Genomic DNA, 18,282 nt, shown 5'->3' on the forward strand with positions numbered 1-18,282 from the left:
ACCGCTTGTCTTATCGGACTAACTGTCTGGATTAACTGTCATACGCGGCATATGAAAGCTTCATATTCTCACATTTCAAAGGCTGAAGCCAGCAAGTGTTTGGCTTAAAAAAAAACTTACTGAAATATTAATTTATTATCAAATAGTTGCTGATTAAGCATCAGTCAATTACCTACTGTAATCGATTAACCAACTATATTGCAAGGTTGAACTCATATATGTAAAATAAGCCAACCATTTAGTTCACATTATTGGATCGGTTTTGAGAATCATGCAGGCGCTGTCCATTACCTGCGGTGCTGAAACTGATTAGTCAAACCAGCAGTAATCAACCATTTTGTAATTTTAACGGCATACTACCTGGATAACGTTGCATTTTAATTATCCGTGTGGAGTGGTACAATCTTACTTAATTCTACATTAGCCTCAAACAAGTGGCTGTGAAAAGCTAGTTGGAGCCAAAAGTGCCAGTTTCCTTCACCGGCTCACTCCAGTCAGAGCGTGGTGTTGCGTTTTCCCCTCTCCCCGTTGCTCCAATTCTTCAACGACTGAAAGGTGGTTTTCTTACGCTCTCCGGGCTATTAAAGGGTAAATTACGTCGTGGGCGTAGCGGCTTCTTGTAATGGCGACCGTGCCGTAGATGTGCCTAGGTTTGTGAAAATGAAGCGAAGAAGAAGTTATTTCTTTTAAGTAAAACGCCGAGGTTCCCCGGAGGAGGACTTTGCGTCTACAAGCATCATCTTTATCAGTGGTAAACTTAGCTGTACTTTTGAACTTTTATGCCCTTTGAAATGATGAAGCTCAAGTCAAACCAAACCCGGACGTACGACGGGGATGGCTACAAGAAGCGGGCCGCCTGTCTGTGTTTCAGGAGCGAGACTGAGGAGGAGGTGAGTCCGGTGATGTTGCTGTCTGGCGGGCCAAGCTAACATTAGCAGTCGTAGCTGCCTCCAGTGTCTTCTCTGTCTGTAAATCGGTATATTTATCAACACAGCTGTGGTTTGATGCCAGCTGGAAACAATGCCTCACTCGTTTTTAACCTATTGTATTGTCGTCTGCGGTTGTGTATTAAACATTAGTTTTGAGCTCGTACTTACCTAGCTAGGTGTTATGTAAGCCTCTTTAGCTGTGTATAAAATCAACCTCGGGTTTTTACACAGCGTTAATTGGAGTCAACCTGTTAGCTGCGTGCTAATACTTACAGTAGCTTGCTAACTAACGTTAGCCGTGTTGCTTCTGTGGGCAGCCACAGCCCACTGCACAGGCTGTGATGAGTGGCGGTGACTTTAATCATAATGAGACGCGGCTGGATAGAAATCATTGTTAAGTGTTCTAAAGTGACAATCTATGATGTTTATCTGCTCATGGTACAGATGATTTCGCGATCAAAATAGTGTTAACGTTGGCGTTAATGCAACTGGTATTTCTTGGGAAACATTGGACTTTTATGTAGCTAGCTATTAGCTATGCTAGCGTTAGCCAAAAGACAACACTGGCAGCAATACCCGGTTAGCCTACATCACTATGCATAATACATGTAGTCAACGTAGCTAACTGTTAATATGCCACTCGCTACCTTCGTGTGCTTTTCCACGAAAACCAGTCAAAGTGGCTTTCAAAGGGTTATTTGAGATCAGAGGCGATTGTGGAAAGCTGATGTCCAGTCAGCAACATGCACAAAGATGTCTTTGTAGTGGAAATATTATTATCGAGGGACGGCTAATGGAGACTTAACTAATTCCTCATTCTGGTTAAAGTAGAGGCTAGACTGTAAATACCGTGGGCTTTTGATTACAGGAAACCTTTTTTTTTTTTTTTAACCAGACTATAGTCAAGTCTACCAGATCGGCAGTTGGACAAGCCTCAGTTTTTCTCTCAACAGATTGTTGACACCATGAACTCACCATACTTGTGCTGTAAAGTGTAAATTTACAATAACTGGGCCCACTGTCACTTCTTGGTAGTTTTCATTGACATAGTTTACCGGTATTACACGATTATCAAACAACATTGCGTTTGGTTGTAATGCCTAACCAGTCTTTTATGGGATGCTTCACAGGTACTGCTGGTGAGCAGTAGTCGACATCCTGACAAGTGGATAGTTCCTGGAGGGGGAATGGAGCCCGAGGAGGAGCCCAGTGTTGCTGCAGCTCGAGAAGTGTGTGAAGAGGTTGGTTCTGTAACAGTCTTTCATAATTATTACATCTGACTTAAGCCTATATTGTGCCCCCTTTTTTTTTTTTTAGCTTGTAACTGACTTGTAACTTTAATTGACCCTTGTATCTTAATTGTGGATGTGAAACATGCCTTTTTAGCTTTAGTTCATAGCCAGGAATATTATAGAGAAAAGATTTCCATTTGCAGTGTGGCAAATAAGTTTTGAGTGTAAGCTCATAAGATGTATTGTATTTCATTTCTATTAAATCATGTCTGTATTTAACACTGGGCATAATACCTTGCTCTCAAAACCCATTTCGTCAGTGCAGTCATCCTGTTTAGAGAGAGAGAGAGAGAGAGAGAGAGAGAGAGAGAGAGAGAGAGAGAGAGAGAAAGAGAGAGAGAGAGAGAGAGAGAGAGAGAGAGAGAGAGAGAGAGAGAGAGAGATAGAGAAAAGAGAGTAGCAACATGTAAGCTCTATAATGGCATCATGTTACAAAGCAGTTTTTAGGTGTCAAAGGAGGTCACACTGAGATTGAACACTGGCTACCCAGCGGTTGCACTGCAGCACTATCCAATCCCACAAATACGGCAAACTAAGGAAAACAGATTTTATTCTTTTTTTTTTTCGTTTTTAGACAGTTCTATTTTTATAACAGCAGCCTTGTTTAAAAAAAAAACAACCAAAAAAAGACAGTTTGAAGGGCAAAATGTGTCTATTTTGTTTGTGTGTGTGTGTAGTTGGGAGGATAGGTGCCAATTGGTAAATCTTCGTACAGCTCATTGAAAATCAATACCACTGCTTATACCGCCAACGCCGATCCATTAAATCAGGTGTCCCCCTTGTGTACAAGCGGTACATCACTTGGGCATTTTGACCAGAATGGCGACAGGTCACTGAAGACACTGAATCTTACCCAGCTGTCAGCTCTTGGGGGGGTCACTGACCATATAAAGCCTATTGTCCGTGTGTGATCCATCACACTGATGGATGCTGATATCATCCCTTATCCTGGCTCCCGCTGTTTGGTATCTTTGGTGGTTGCAGGATGCTATGGCTTGCCAGCACATTTCCACAAAGGTCAAAAGCAGAGTCGCATCACTACGGATGTTTGTAAAAGTGCTGAAAGGCCGCATTCAGAAACGTTGCGGTGACTTTGAGTGGTCCCCAATGCATCACCACGTCTTGTGGCGTCCTAAGCTTCTTATTTGACGCTGGTGCAACAGGACATTTCCTAATCCTGGCGAGCTTATTCTGACAACCATAGGAGCTGTGTAGTAATTGCTTATGCTTATAGGTTTGGAGTCTTGCCAGGGATGACAGTGAAGACACAGCACTCAGGAGCAGGCCAAAGGTTACAAAAGGTTCCTTTTGTCTATCTGACTGTTCACGACCTCGGCCTATGCTCGGCAGTCATACGTCCTGCACCAGGAAGACACAAGACAGTATTGCATAACTTGTTATGACTCAATGCTGTGCATGCTCTCCCAAATGATGCCCAGTAGTCTTCAGTTACATGAATGTTGGGAGACATTTTCTATCTCAAAACATACAGGTTGACTTTTGGCCTATTACTTAACGCCTATTCCTTTACATATGATCTTGCTGAAGAGTCCAACTCTGAGTCCATGGTGCAGAGAGTGCAGTCAACATTTATTTATAGACTGAAACTGGAACCTGAAGAAGCTGCAAAGATGTCAGCAAGCAGCCTGGCTCTGTATCTAAACCTGACCTACACCTCTGGGAGTTAAGACCTACCTTGGAGATTATTGTTGTTATTAATATATGTTTGAAGGTAACAAGCAAGTTCTCTCTCTAGGAAAGATTGTGACATTTGCATTGCTTAGGTGTTAGGGTCATCACGGGAAGAGTTGGTGGTTTTGTTTGTTCGTAACTTTTTTACATGATACGATTATGGTACTCAAAACATCTTATAGCAGTCGGTATGTGACAGTAAGTGATAGCTGAACAAAGGTGTTAACATTTTGTTTGCAGCTGTTGAATTTGAAAAACCGCATCATTACTCAAATGACAGAAAGTTGAAGTCATTTCATAAGCAAAAATACCGAACTTTTGCTGCTGGGTCCAGCTTCTCAAATCTGTCAATTTTTTATATTGTATCTAAAATATCTTTGGGTATCTGTTGGTTGGACAACACAAGGTATGTGAGGCTTGGGCTCGAGGAGGTTGTAATGGGCATTTTTTTTTTTAACCATTAATCAAGAAAATAAATGGCAATTTAAATCAGTAGTGAAAAAAGTTGTTAGTTGGCAACCTAATATAGTTTATACTGTAAATGCACTTTTAGTTTGAGTTACAATTGGTCAGGAAAGTTCAAAATTCCAACTAACTCATGACCATAAGGCTACGTTCACACTGCAGGCAAAAGTGGCCCAAATCTGATTGATTAATTTATTTATTTATTTAATATTTGTTTGTTTTTTTGTTTTGTTTTCTTGGGGGGTCAAGTGACCAGGTCAGACTTCTTCAGAAGTAGTGTGAACACTCAAATCTGGCCCAGATAAGATTTTTTTCAAATCAGATTTAGACCACTTCCATATGTGGTCCTGAATCAGACCCAGATCAGAATTTTGTTATTTATTTTTATTTTTTCTCCAATGTGGCCGCAGTGTGAACAACCAAGGCGGATTTTATGCGACTTTTACGTCAATCTACATCGACATTTGTCACAATTATGCGCCGGCGGGAGTTAGCCCTAGACACAGACAGTCAAATTAAAAACTTGACTAGGCCTACAAAATGGAGAACAGTGATGGAGCAAGTCAATGGAGGGAGAGTGAGGAGTTAGACCTAATTAGTGTATGCTCATTAATGGTACGTCTGCCATTACACAAAGATTTTGAAATAAAAGCGAAAATGCTTACTTTCTACATAACCTCCCTAACTTTAGTGCCACAGCATGCTGCGTCTGATGTTATTGTTCTTTTGCGCATGTGGGTCGAAACCGCAAAGAGTTCACACTGGAATCTGATATAAGCCACATTTTAAAAGGTAATGCGAACAGCCAAACAAAAAATTGGATCTGAGCAAAAAATCAGAGTTAAGCATTAAGACTTGTAAACGTAGCCTATATGTCTGTTTTCAGAACATACTGTCAGAGTAATTTGATGACTTTATTACTTACTGTTGGCTAAATTAGACCTCGTTGTACTGAAGTGTGAAATGAATGAAGAAAGACTCCAGTACTTGCGAGACATGACTTGGTCAAATAAAGTCAGTTTTTGGAAATGTTTTATTAGATGTTACTTGGAGGATTCAGCAACATCCCAGGAATAAATTGGAGAGAATTTGCATCATATGATGTAATGTTATCCACTGAAACACAAATACTTTCAAAATTACACTACGAGGTTTAAAAGATGTAGTGTTTTATTGTTAGGCTGTTAGATCTAATTACATTGTACACGTTATGTTTTTGCCTCCTTCATATTTAAGAACTGCCTTTAGTTGTCCATTGTAACTGTACGCTGTGCTATGTATTTGTTGACCATTTTAACCATTCTCATTTACTTTGCAGGCCGGTGTGAAGGGGACTTTAGGTCGCTTAGTTGGAGTATTTGAGGTGAGGATTGTTTGCTGTTGACCTTTTTTGGTCTTCAGATGTAAACCTACTGTGCAGCATGTTTGCGAATGAGAATTGAAAATATGATACACCCTCCCTCCTACAGAACCAAGAGAGGAAACACAGAACCTACGTCTACGTTCTTATTGTAACAGAGTTGCTGGAGGACTGGGAGGACTCGGTCAACATTGGTAAAGCATTACATTTGTTTACTTGTCAAAAATGGGGATCATAGGGACAAAGTACTTATGTTTTTCTTTCCCAGGCCTTACTGATATTACAATTCAGAGATTTTATTGTAGGTTTGTTGTGGGGGGACACCAGCTTTGTTCCTGCCCTTGTGATGTTTACTTTAATGTTGTGCACAATACTGATAATTGGTCAAACCTATTTTTTCTTTTTTTCTTTGTTCTGATGTTGTCTCTCTCGTGTCTTAACTTGTTTCACAATGGTGTTTTGTCGACAGGGAGAAAAAGGGAATGGTTTAAAATAGACGATGCCATGCAAGTGTTGCAGTGTCACAAGCCTGTGCAGGCCACCTACTTCGAGGCTCTCCAGGAGAGTTGCCCGACCAGTAATGGAACACCTTTGGTGGCAACGATAGGCGGGGACCTTTCCCCTACCTACAGCATCAATCAGAGCTCCGTCTCGGGTATCAGATAACTAAAACTCTGACACCTCCGGGAGTTTTCGCCACCACTTGCGCTCTTACTTGTGTCATTTCTCTTCTCTGTTCTTTTCTCTTCTGTCTAAATAACATGGTTTGCCTTGCCAACTCCTTTGTGCCAGAACTGTGGCGCAGACCTGATGACAAGTGTTGGGTGAATAGTCTGAAACACTTTGTAAATGTAATTTTCGACCCCTATTTTTTTTTTTGTTTGTTTTCTTTGTACTGACAACTGCATGAAATGTCTCCTCGCTCCCCTCATTCTCTTTCCTTAACGCGCCCTTAGCGTGGTGTTTATTGAATGCAAGAACTACTTTTTACTGTTGTAATGTAAAAGTGTATACTTAGTGCTTACGCTGAAGGCTTTTGGTGGTCTTTTTAAAGTCTCCTCCATTTTTTTTAAAAAAATTTTTTTCCAGTTATTTCTCTGTGAATGAATGTGCCCATTAGTGTACTCTCTCCCCTGTTAATAAGGAAAGGAAATGTTGTCTGTATCTGAATGAACACAATTGTGGGAAGTGACTTGTCTTGCATGAGCACTGTTATGTTGTGTCTCACTCGCTCGAGTGACCTGATGCTGACTGTGCAACAGACTTGTGGTAAGGTCTTTGTTTAGCTCCTTATCGTGGTTTTTGATGTCTCTTGAATCCGAAGGATTTGGCCCCTCACTAGTTCTTCAATTTCAAGTGTGTTTCTCTCTCATTTGGGAAGCTAGCCAAGCACTACAGGTTTCACTCTCAAACAGAGCATATAGACTGTAAAGAGAGACTATCCACATACAATGTCAAATTACCACCTTTCTCCTCAGTGTCTTTACATCCTTTTTTAATCCCTTATTTTTTTTATTCTTTCCTTACAAAGTCTTCCTCCACATACTGAGAGGGTAGAAGTAGTAGAGCTTAAAATCATTGGGTCATGGTAATTTCAAAATGCAGCACATATCACTTAAGTTATTAAAACCAATTTCCATATTTAACTCCTCACATTCAGTTTGGTTAAAAGCAATTGTTTACACTGTTCGTAACAGCACAGGTGACTAGTGGGCACTCATGGTCATATTTCATTTATTTTTATTTTTATTTTTTTTACCCCATTCTTTTTAAGTATAGTATTTAATCGGCATCCCAAAAACACTCAAAACACCTGCTTGACATCGAAAGTAATGGAATCTATAACGCTGATGCAGAACAAACAAACCTTGTACAGTTTGAGACCTCGTTTTTTAACATGTAAAATGCTTTTGGATACTAGTTATTGTTTTTATGTTTTTCTCTCAAACGTCTGGCAAAAGTCTCTTTAGCCGAGCTGCGTCACTTGGCCTCGATGTGGCAGGGGCAGCTGGCTCAATACTGTGAAACTGGAGGCTCTGTAGATAGCACGTTAGAGGTTTTTATTGTAAATTGTTTATTTCTGTATAGATCAAAGGTGTGAGTACAAATGACAAAACACCTCTTGCACATCTGTGATGTCGTGTCCGACATGTCATTTCAACTGAGGCTGGAAGAAGTGATTGGCGTTGGCTTTGGAGCTGTTGGGAACTTTCTCTTGAGATAGCATACAGTACATCTGAGGCTAAAGAACGAGGCATGTGGCCGTGGTTGTTGGTGAGAGTGAAAAGTCTACAATAGAATATTCTCAAATCCTTCCTTTTCACTTAGACCAAAACAAATTTGTAACCTTAAGTGATACTGTTGTTTTTTGGCCAAGCTAAAGTCTTGAGTTTCCAAACCACTACTTAGTTAAAAAGTAAAGCAGACCTGAAATTTCTTTTCAAGCCAGCAGCTGTTCACTGTCGGTGTGTTTTCTCATAGGCTTTCTTTGATTGGTCTTTCTAAAAAAGGGAAACATGATTGTCGTTTTCTGTCCATATTTAAACCTGTAATAAGAGTTTTTGACCACTTGGGAGCTGTGGAAAACAAGCTGTAAACACAACATTGACATTGTTTTTTTTTTAACATTATATGGCAAACTTGTTGGCAAAAAGTTGACATATTTACACATACAGCATATACTGTATGCTATATGGAGCAAAATTGGCAGACGTTATGTCTTTTAATTTTTTTTTTTTTTAGTACATATAAGTCAATGATTACCTTTCCAGCATTCAAACTACAGCTCTAATTGGGTTTTGATCTTGCGCCTATGGCTAAGACTCATGGGAGCTGTAGTTTTTGAATGGCAACAAAATAAGCAAAATTGTTTTAATCTTTGGTTAAAATGATGGGATGCTCAAAATTTACTGTCCAGGACAGTAGCAGATGTTCATTTAACTTTGAATAGGGACAGAAAACTCAAGTATCGTGATTCAGTCGACCAGAAACGGGGGGGGGCTTCATGGGACAGCGGTTCCCAAACTTTTTCATGTGAAGGACCCCTAAATTGACACAAATTAGACCCCCCCCCTCCAAAAAGAAAAAGTCCAATTATTTCAAAAGCCTAAGTTGGTATATTACAAGAATATTTAAAAACATAAAATAAGTCCTAATATTTCAAGAAGTTGAACTACTAGTTCTGATTGACAGTATATGTGAAAGGAGTCTAAGGCTCCTTCCCAACAGTTTGAGCCTTTGAACTGTTCTGTTGCTGTGTATCAGAAAGGTGAGGTGGCCAAAGTCTTGCTTTATGATGCTCTACCTGGCACTTCATATGAGCGTTTGTGCTGATTAGACCTTTAAGTCTGTAAGGAAATGTGCAATCGGATGTTAAGGGGATGAACCTTTTTTTTTTTTTTTTTATATGGTTTGGAAGAAAAAAATCTAAAACCTTTCTTAAGTGATTGGCAATTTGCTCTTGGTGGTTGGATGCCGGTGACAGGTACTGTCAAAATGAATGTGAGGAGGATTTCTACAAGTAACAGCCAGTGATTTAATTAATGACCACTTGTTCTTGATCTATTTTTTTCTTTTCTTTAATCTGTTGTGTTATTGACAAGCTAATGTCTTGTATATAGCTAACACAGCACCCTTACAGCCAGAGGACACACTGGCGTTGGTCAATAAGGAGTAGTCTTTTTTTATTATTATAAACCACTCCCTGCTAACTTAAAATTCAGGCACTTCCTGTTATAAGTAAAGTGATTTTGGCTGAAGTTCAGGAGGGAATTTATGAAGTACATGTATCCATATAAGCACGTTGGAGGCAAAAGGCGTCGGACCTTTCTTCACAATTGGCTCTTTTGAACTTGGGGGAAGGGGGGGGGATGAATTAATGATAGAACAATTAGAGCTTCAGATGAAGTCACTTCTTTTAATTTACCAAAAGTGGTGGTTTAAATATGTATTGCCTCATCTTGTGGCCAAAGCAACAATGAAAAATGAAAAGCACATCACTTTGCAGCTGAGGATTGTAACAGTTTCCTTTAGCACGATGACATCATTTTCATGACTAAATGACTTCACTAATTAGAAATGGATTGAAAAAGCTGCTAAAAGATTACCCCAAATACTAGTAATTAAATGAACTGAACATGTGCACCCGACCTCAGCCTTGAAGTTACATAACTTGCAATTGTGTTCTCCAAGGTATACGTGTCACTGGAATTTTTCTTTTCCTCTCTGTCATTTGGGACTGGAATTAAACCAGTGCAAGAAGACTGAAGATTGTAATATAAATGTGCCAACAAATAAACACCAGTATTTCACATTCAGGCCAGTGTCATTGTGTTCATGTCGGCAAGATGTATTTTTTTTTTTTTGTGCCTGTAGTACTCTTTCATACAGTAATACTACACTAAAATCTAGATAAGAGGATTTATTTGAAGTTTAGTGTGCTGTAATGAACTTACTGCACTGGGATTTCCTTGTTTCTGTACCAGGTTTTATATATGTTATAAATCAGGGGGCAGTGTCATAACTCTTATTGCTGTGTCCCCGTTAAACACTACAGGCATACGATATGTAAATAAATCTTAACGGTATACTATTTTTGCATTTGGTATACAATAAATTACCACACTTAACTGTTTTATAGGAAAGGAAGTGATGTATGCCATCAGAATGCCACTGCAAATAAACAGCGAAAAGGAGAAAGACCTCCCTTAAAATGTTTTTAAGCTGTAGCGAAAGCCTCGAACCTTATCCCAAACATATTGATTTTAAGTTGTGTGTTCACTATGGAATAGTGGACACAAAAAAGTGAAAACAAAATAAAGTTAAGTCAATATACACCCTAAAAATCAGATTTTCTTTGAGTGTTCTGTTACAATGCAATGCACAAGGGAAATGGCAGAGCTGCTCAGAGCTGGGGGAAAAAAATTGATTGTGGATTGAGGTGAAACAGCCTCAGAATCACGACAGCCAAAATGTAACATTGTTTGGGGGGGAAATAGTTCGGCAGTCTCTCTGTTGGCAATTGGCAATTTAATTCTTAAATTGAGGTTGATCGTTTATCATTTCATGTTAGTATTAAACGGTTGAGTGTTTTTCTTCTGTACTAACTGCAAAACCAGAATACTATCAGGCTTAGTATACAGGGTATACAATTAGTATGCAGCAGTGAGAGAAGACGTATGCTGTATAGGTTAAGGTCATTGAATTGCATTGTGGGACAATAGTGTAAACACTGTTAACATAACTAATTGCATGTAAAACTTCCTGCTTCAAATGCATGAGCTGGACTCATTTCTAATTTGTTACTCTTAACCCACTCTCCCACCCCCTTAACACACACTCCCAAGAAAGTGAATGTGGAAGACAGGAGCAGCTCTGGCTGTCTGGGAGATATCAGCCAAATCTTCTAATAAATGTAGCTCCCTACACCATAAGTTTATTAGCAAATCATCTAAAAAGAAAACCCAGCTGTGTGTGTCATTTCTGCAATGCAACGTTGACTGAGACAGCTGGGACCACCTACATTTTTATTGCCACTTTGAAAGGAAGCATAAAAAGGTGAGCAAAGTCTAAGTGACGCTGGCAAAGCTAGCTAGCTACCAAAACTCTTCAGAAAGCTCTTCACCCAAAGTAAAGTGGTTTAGCTAATATTAGCTAGTTGTGTATATACACTGTGCATTTTAGTTGTGGTCTTGGATTGATCTGGTCTTAGTCTCAACCCCTCAGTCTTTGTCTCGTCTCGGTGGTCTTGACCACAACACTGACTGTCGCAGTTTGTAACCACATGCACTTATCCTCCCTTTACTACTTCCATTAATGATCAAAGAATGACGCCATTTCACATCTAGGCTCACTTGATCCCATTTTAAGTTATGTACATATCTTGACAGTCATCTTGAATTGTGCTCACTCGTCCCTCTGCTCAGCATTAAAGAAGATCTGAGAATGTCTGAAACAAGCAGTTCACTTTCAAATCCATTGTCACAATACACAACCACAATTGAGACAATCCTCCTTAAAACAAACAATACTGAGATGGGTGACTTATTTTGATTTTCTTTATTGTACAGAAAGATGGTGACATTTACTGAGGCTGCTGTCCTCTGCCGCGTCCGAAGCCACCCCTCTGCAACAGGGAAAAGGTTTTGTCAATATATCAGCCAACCCGAGTCCAACAGAAGAATAACGTTTTATCACTGCACTATACAACTAAACTCAGCTTGCCGGCATTCCTTATTGAACCCATTATAAAACCGCACCCACAAGCGAACAATGTTCGACATTCTTGTGTAATTGCTGTAGAAAACATTCATTTGCCATACAAGAATAAAAAAATGCTTGTCTTGAAAACAAATAAAACTTACCACAAAGGGAAATTTACATGGTTTTACAGTGAAAATATGAAAGCAGTACTTACAAACTGGAATTCTGTGGCAGCTCCAGCACCGGCCTCTGCTTTCTTGTCAGCACCAGCTGATGGAGAAATTATGAATGAACAAGTCAGCCAACAACTTTCAAATTTTAAGCTTCAAAACAGATAAGCAAAATAGAAACTAGCAAAATAACAATGTTGTTTACTTTTGAGAAAGTCTTTGACTACATTGAAATGGAAGATACCCAAGGTAAATAACTTCGGTCTACTGTTGTGAAACTTTGCTTTAAAAAAAAAAAAAAAAAAATTTTAAATGAAAAAAATGTATATAATTGAAAGAAAATCCCTCAATTTAAATTGAGGGATTTTCTTTCAATTATATACTTTTTTTTTCATTGCTTTTTTTTTCCAAGAATTTTTTTGGCAATTACAGAGCATTCTCAATGCATAAAAATCAACTTACTATTCCAAGACGGTCACTATTTCAACCTGCCATTGTAAGACTTTATGCTGCTCATTTAAACTTTTAACACAACACAAGGCCACATAAGCACTCCGTTCCTAAGGGTGGATTACATTGCTACAAGTATACTTACGGGGTGCAGCAGATCGCCTGTATGTATCTCTGTCAGCCTCACCACGGTTAAGGCGGGCGGGCCTCTCTCCTTCCATTCCTGCAGAAATAAACAAGGAAAATTCAGCTCAGGTCCACTTTGGTTATGGGTTATTTTGCTGCACACAAAAGGATGAAATCAAGAGGAAAATCTGTACATTTTGAAGTGAGATGTTAGTTTTAAAGCCAAGGGGTTTCACTTAATACAGTGAGCCATGTAAGGGAACCGTATTGGTTAACATTTGGCCTCAGGGACTCTCATGAGCTGGGGTTGATGCATAGACTGTATAGGTGAGGCCAAAACCTCTTGATCGCCCCCTGGTGGCTGGCTGCAGTATAGACCATAAAACCCATCCTCTCCATGTTAGCAGATGGGACATGGGCCAAACTAAAATTTATATTTTTATCAAAAGGTGTTTTTTCATTTTAGGTAGTTCTTATCACACTGATGTTTGTTCAAGTGTAATGTCTTTCTGATAAGTGGTTTTCATTAGTTATGTGATGCTATCAAAATTGTGAAATTTCATGATTGACAGCTGTTTGACTGATTGACTCGCAATTGGTCAGGTGGGTGTCTGGGCGGGACTTTATACTGCAGCTTCAACGCCTGATCCCTACTGCGCAGACTCTGGCTCCAAAATTACAAGATGCAGCACCCATATCTGGGATATTTTGACTTCATTTTTTATTTTTTTTATTTTTTACACAGTGGAAGGAGGTGGAGGCGCGTCCGCCATCTTTAGATACAGTCTATGGAGCAGATTTTTCAAGACACTTGTATGCTTAAAGGGGGAAACCGGACCCTAGAATGTACTGCTGTGCGAAGGATCAGCAGACTTCCCGTTGCTGCCTTTACTCGGTTTAGACCTAGCGCTGGACTGTGGCGCGGTTTCAATGCAATCGCAGCCGATTTCATCTGAAGCAGGTTGTTAAAAAACGATATTTAACGAATGGTTAAGTCTCACTTTCACTGCGCTTGGCGCTCTGCGGCTCCCGTCTTCTTAGACAAAGTGCAAGGGTACGCTCTGTGATTTGTGAGTGTATATTTTATTGGAGCGCTCCAATTTACAAACTGTCCAGTTTGTGTGCCCTGCTGCTCAAAGTGACTAATTTTGAACGCATCCAAATGTGTATGCGAGAGCGATGCCAGCTCCAAAGATAAAAAATAATCAATATGTGGCAGCAAATGTTGATATCGTTGCCAGTCGGCCACAAATAAATTAATGTGTGCTCCCAAATTGTTATGATCGCGCTACAAAGGAACGGAAATTGCCTAATTAGCTTTGCATCTGAAAAGTAATGGCATTTTTGTAGACTTTGCGGTTGAGACCACCCAGCCCCTCCATGTCGTCACATCCGGAGCAGAGGGAGGATGATAGAGGATCAATGATGCTACAGATCTGTTGGCCAGTCTATTGTAAACTGGCCTACATACTTTACAAGCAGTTCAAGAACTTTAGGTAACAATTAACCAGTCCACCAGTATGTAGTTATTCTTATGTTTTTTTTTTTTAGTATATACGCACGCTTGTCAATAAGTAGATCATATCTACCATTAATTAGTCTACATATTTTTAAAACAAACTAAACTAAGTTAAATTAATGTGTTCTTTAATTCTAGGGATTGGGTAGGCTCTCTAAATATTGGTGTTTTATTACAAAAATAAACTTGTCAATGTAAATATACATTTATTTTCCTCTTCATGTTTGTTGCTTTTGTAAGATTTATATAATTGGTTATTGTATTGGTGTCTAATTATTGCAATTAAAATCTTGAAATTCTCTCTAAAAGCATAACATTTTCAGGGGGTCCACTCAAAGATTCCTGTTTAATGTAAGATACTTAAATACATAAGCATCAGCTGTTCTGAATAAGGTAGCAGATCCAGACATATGTACTAATAAAGAAAGCATGATTATCTGACTTCCCCACAAAGTCCCAGCCCTTCCTACTAAATTAGCAGAAAATATTATTGAGACTTGATCGGTGGTTGCATTTTCCAATTTTATAATTATATAACATAATTCCGTTACAGCAGGTCATCTGAGGTTAATACACAGCAGAAACCCTCAACTATTAGTTGCTTAACTCTCAACACTTAGCCATGGCTGCAACCTTTTGTCTTCATGATGTTAATCTCTGTGGAATGCTTCCACTCAGCAGGCTAAAAGGCCCTGACACACCAAGCCGACGGCCGGGCACTAGTGGCGAACCAAACCGAGCCTACAGTCCCTCTGCTTCACTCCCCACCAGTTAGACCGCGGTACTGGGAGATCTGAGATGAAGACCGATTCAGCAACTGCATGGCCTATTTCACGGTCTTTACATTAAATATCACGGTATAGGACATTAGTTCATTAATGTTTATTTTGTAATGTGTAGGTATGTAGAGATCTTTTAAAAAGACATGTTATTGTTGGAATAAATTTGCCTACACAAGTAGTTAAGTATATCTTTTTCATTTTTGACCAGTTACGGCAGCTCGCGTGTATCAGATTGATCAAATGAGATGAAAAATGAAAGGAGCCTTGGGCGTGCCTGTCACAGTCGTTTGTTTTCCTCCCTGTTCTCTCCAAGCTGAACAGCCAATCAGATGAAAAGGCATTTTGGGTGAAGGCGCAAGGCCCAGACTATGCCGACGGTCAGTCGCCGGCGGCCGACCGTCTGCTTGGTGTGTCAGGGCTTTTTACATAAATACTTGATAACTTGTGTTTTTTGACGGTCAAACTGCAAAACGCAGAGGGAGTCTACAATCAGTTTGATGTATTTTGAAAACTTAAAACTAGACAGATTAATACATTAGTATTCCAGTGGCATTGGCTGATACTGGCTTTAAAAAGCAACATCAGTTATTATCAGTGTCAGTATTCTGCAGATTGTGGCATTGGATTTTTTAAAAATTAAGTTTTTTTCCAACAATAGAACAAAAGCAAGCAACATTCAACCCAACACCCATTACGTGTATTACAGTGAGCTTACCCTTGGGCCTGGGCCTTGCGGTCTCTGGGCGGGTCTGGCGGCGCAGGGTGGCGGGAACAATCTCAGGGGGAAGGTGGAGGAAGTCTCTCAGGTACTGGATACCTTCGTTGGTGAGGTACCAGTAAAAATGACGCCAGGCAAATTGCTCCTTGACATACCCACAGGACTTCAAGGACTGGAGGAAAAGCACAAGCATAATGTAGCGGTAGTTTTCACACTGGGTAGAGTACTACCAACTCCTCTACTGTAAGCACATACTACATAGTACACACAGTGCATCTTTTCAGACAATGGTTCATTAACATGTCATGCTCCCCCTTTTGAAGCTCATTTTTATTCTCGTGTCCACCCACCTCACCACATGAACCAACCGTTTAACCAAAAAAGCCCCATTGTTTTATTAAAATAACCTTATCAAGAACAAACAGTTTCTTTACAAGCATGATTCTGATTGTTAAAGTAAAAAAAATTCAAAATTCAACTATGTCCAAATGAGTTTTTAGAAACAAAAAAGACAAAACTCCCCTGATACTTACGGACACGCGTCTCTTCCCTCAAAAAAAAATAAAAAATAAATAAATAAACTGATTCTACTCTACATGTTTTGCAATCTCGCTAACCTGCATCTTGCCGGTATTGTTATCATCAAAACACACTTGTATTTTTATCGTTCAAAAATAAAATCAGGCTTCAACTTTGTTGTTTCTCCCTAGCCATGTGTGTACCACCACAAGTAAGAATGCCTCCCATCCCCAGTTTGTGCCACTCATGTACATTCAGGTTACAGGAGCAATCATCAGTTTCTCTAAATAAAGATAATTAACCGCGATGTTTGACAAACCAAGAAAGTCGTGTAAAAACATGAGCCGCTGTTCTGTTGGTATTACCAGAATCCTCAAAGACTAACCATCTGGATAAAAAAAAAAAAAAAAAAACACATTCCATCCAGTGCATTAGAATCTATCATAGAAACAAATGGTTACTTACCTCTGCAACCCAAATATAAACTGATGCATGAGGCATAAACTGGGGATAATGGCCACGCAGTATCAGAACAACTACTTTTAAAAGTTCAACTTCATTCAGCTGTGCTTACTTCCAAGGTAAGTAAAATCCGAGCATGAGCAACAATCTTTACAAAATGCGAGTGGATGTTGCACAGCATTTTAGACTATCACAAATATAATTTTCCTATTGGACCTTGATGTGTGTCCAGTTAAGTGAATAGTTTCTATTGAAACATGACCGATTGCTTCTGCAAGTGCAACGACAGCACTGTAACATTACAAATAGTTTATTCTTCAGAGAGAATGGCTCTACAGTTTACTGACCACCATTCGTCTATACAGCTCAGCTAATATAGCTACATCCACAAACAAATATCAACCTTTATCACCCAGTTTCTCACCTGCATCGCTTTCATCACATGAAGGTTGGGCACGTTCTTGTCAGCAAGCTCCGGATGCTTGGGCAGATGGACATCTTTCTTGGCCACCATGACTCCCTCCTTGAAGAGGAGCTCATAGATAGCAATGCGATTCTTCTTGGGCATCAGCATCTGTTGTAAGCGACATATTTATGCATCAATTTCCTCTAGTAACGTTAACGCTGCAGACAGATTACAATAGCTTCCACTATGAGGGCATGTTAGCGGATGGCCTGTTAGCCAATTTAGCTACATGTACTGATATAAACCAAAGCAGCATAAAGCCCATCAACTAACGCTTTATTAAGTCAATATGGTAGGTTTGTTTGGTTTACATCACTAGCCACACACTTCCATATAACGTTACATTAACGTCGACCAAGTCGGCCCGCGTTAACCGAGAGAAATGGCAGCCTGTTCGTGAACATCAGTGCCGGGGTCACTTCCCCACTTCTAAGTCTAATATCCACCATTGTAAAGCGTGTAAGGCTGAAATACGTTTAGGTTTTCTATTGTGACATTAACAACAATCGAATATCAAACATTATTGTTTTATCGAACATGAGATGTTGAAGATATATTTAGATTACTACGCCGGGTCTGTCTTTACCTTTCCACTTGTTAAGGGACCGGAGCCGGAAGGAACGACAGTCGTTGATCGGGAAGGTTTATCCTCGCGACCCGGGCCTGCTGGAGATGTGTCGCCCCTTGTTGGTGTGGAGGGGAAGAACAACAGCCTAGGGAATGTGCAGTAATGGTGTAGCAAAAACTGCATTATTAGTTATACATGAAACAACGTTATTAAGTTATTATCAGTTAAAAAAATAAATAATTTAAAATCCATTTCTATCCAAATAATATTGTAATAGGTTTTTTTTTTAACTGGTGAATGTCATAAAAATATTAGCACATGGGTCTGTACATACTCAAATCCTGTCTTTTTATTAATTTTAGCATTGTTTTATTTGCATGTCTTATCTGTATTCTTCTTCTTCTTCTTCTTCTTCTTCTTCTTATTATTATTATTATTATTATTATTATTATTATTATTATTATTATTATTATTATTATTATTATAGCCTATTTATCTTATGTCACTGTTGGGTATTTCAATCAATTTTTTTTCTTCCTGATTTGATTTGCCTCATTGCAGTC

General features: G+C 39.3%; 2 protein-coding genes across 2 annotated transcripts; one reads left to right on the forward strand and one right to left on the reverse strand.

The window, feature by feature from the left end:
- Positions 1–604: 604 nt before the first annotated feature.
- Positions 605–10,054, forward strand: nudt3b (nudix (nucleoside diphosphate linked moiety X)-type motif 3b). The gene is made up of 5 exons (XM_039798417.1): positions 605–890; positions 2,060–2,170; positions 5,697–5,741; positions 5,848–5,932; positions 6,208–10,054. The coding sequence occupies exons 1-5, from the start codon at positions 780–782 to the stop codon at positions 6,402–6,404; spliced, it is 549 nt and encodes a 182-aa protein (XP_039654351.1). The 5' UTR covers positions 605–779; the 3' UTR covers positions 6,405–10,054.
- A 1,726-nt stretch (positions 10,055–11,780) lies between these two features.
- rps10 (ribosomal protein S10) lies at positions 11,781–17,867 on the reverse strand. Its single transcript, XM_039797963.1, has 6 exons — positions 17,738–17,867; positions 17,110–17,259; positions 15,702–15,876; positions 12,705–12,782; positions 12,154–12,209; positions 11,781–11,862 (listed from the first exon to the last, which is right to left on the reverse strand). The coding sequence occupies exons 2-6, from the start codon at positions 17,257–17,259 to the stop codon at positions 11,821–11,823; spliced, it is 501 nt and encodes a 166-aa protein (XP_039653897.1). The 5' UTR covers positions 17,738–17,867; the 3' UTR covers positions 11,781–11,820.
- Positions 17,868–18,282: the final 415 nt, after the last annotated feature.

The sequence above is a fragment of the Perca fluviatilis genome, chromosome 4 (assembly GCF_010015445.1).
Source record: "Perca fluviatilis chromosome 4, GENO_Pfluv_1.0, whole genome shotgun sequence".
NCBI classification, from domain to species: Eukaryota; Metazoa; Chordata; class Actinopteri; order Perciformes; family Percidae; genus Perca; species Perca fluviatilis.

Bases quoted from the DNA above. Each gene is read 5' to 3' on its own strand.
- nudt3b (XM_039798417.1), top strand. From the start codon at position 780: ATGCCCTTTGAAATGATGAAGCTCAAGTCAAACCAAACCCGGACGTAC. The intron at 891-2,059 runs GTGAGTCCGGTG...GATGCTTCACAG, and splicing joins GGAGCGAGACTGAGGAGGAG to GTACTGCTGGTGAGCAGTAG. The intron at 5,742-5,847 runs GTGAGGATTGTT...TCCCTCCTACAG, and splicing joins GCTTAGTTGGAGTATTTGAG to AACCAAGAGAGGAAACACAG.
- rps10 (XM_039797963.1), bottom strand. From the start codon at position 17,259: ATGCTGATGCCCAAGAAGAATCGCATTGCTATCTATGAGCTCCTCTTC. The intron at 15,877-17,109 runs GTGAGAAACTGG...CTTTTCCTCCAG, and splicing joins ATGTGATGAAAGCGATGCAG to TCCTTGAAGTCCTGTGGGTA. The intron at 12,783-15,701 runs GTAAGCTCACTG...TTATTTCTGCAG, and splicing joins CGCAAGGCCCAGGCCCAAGG to GAATGGAAGGAGAGAGGCCC.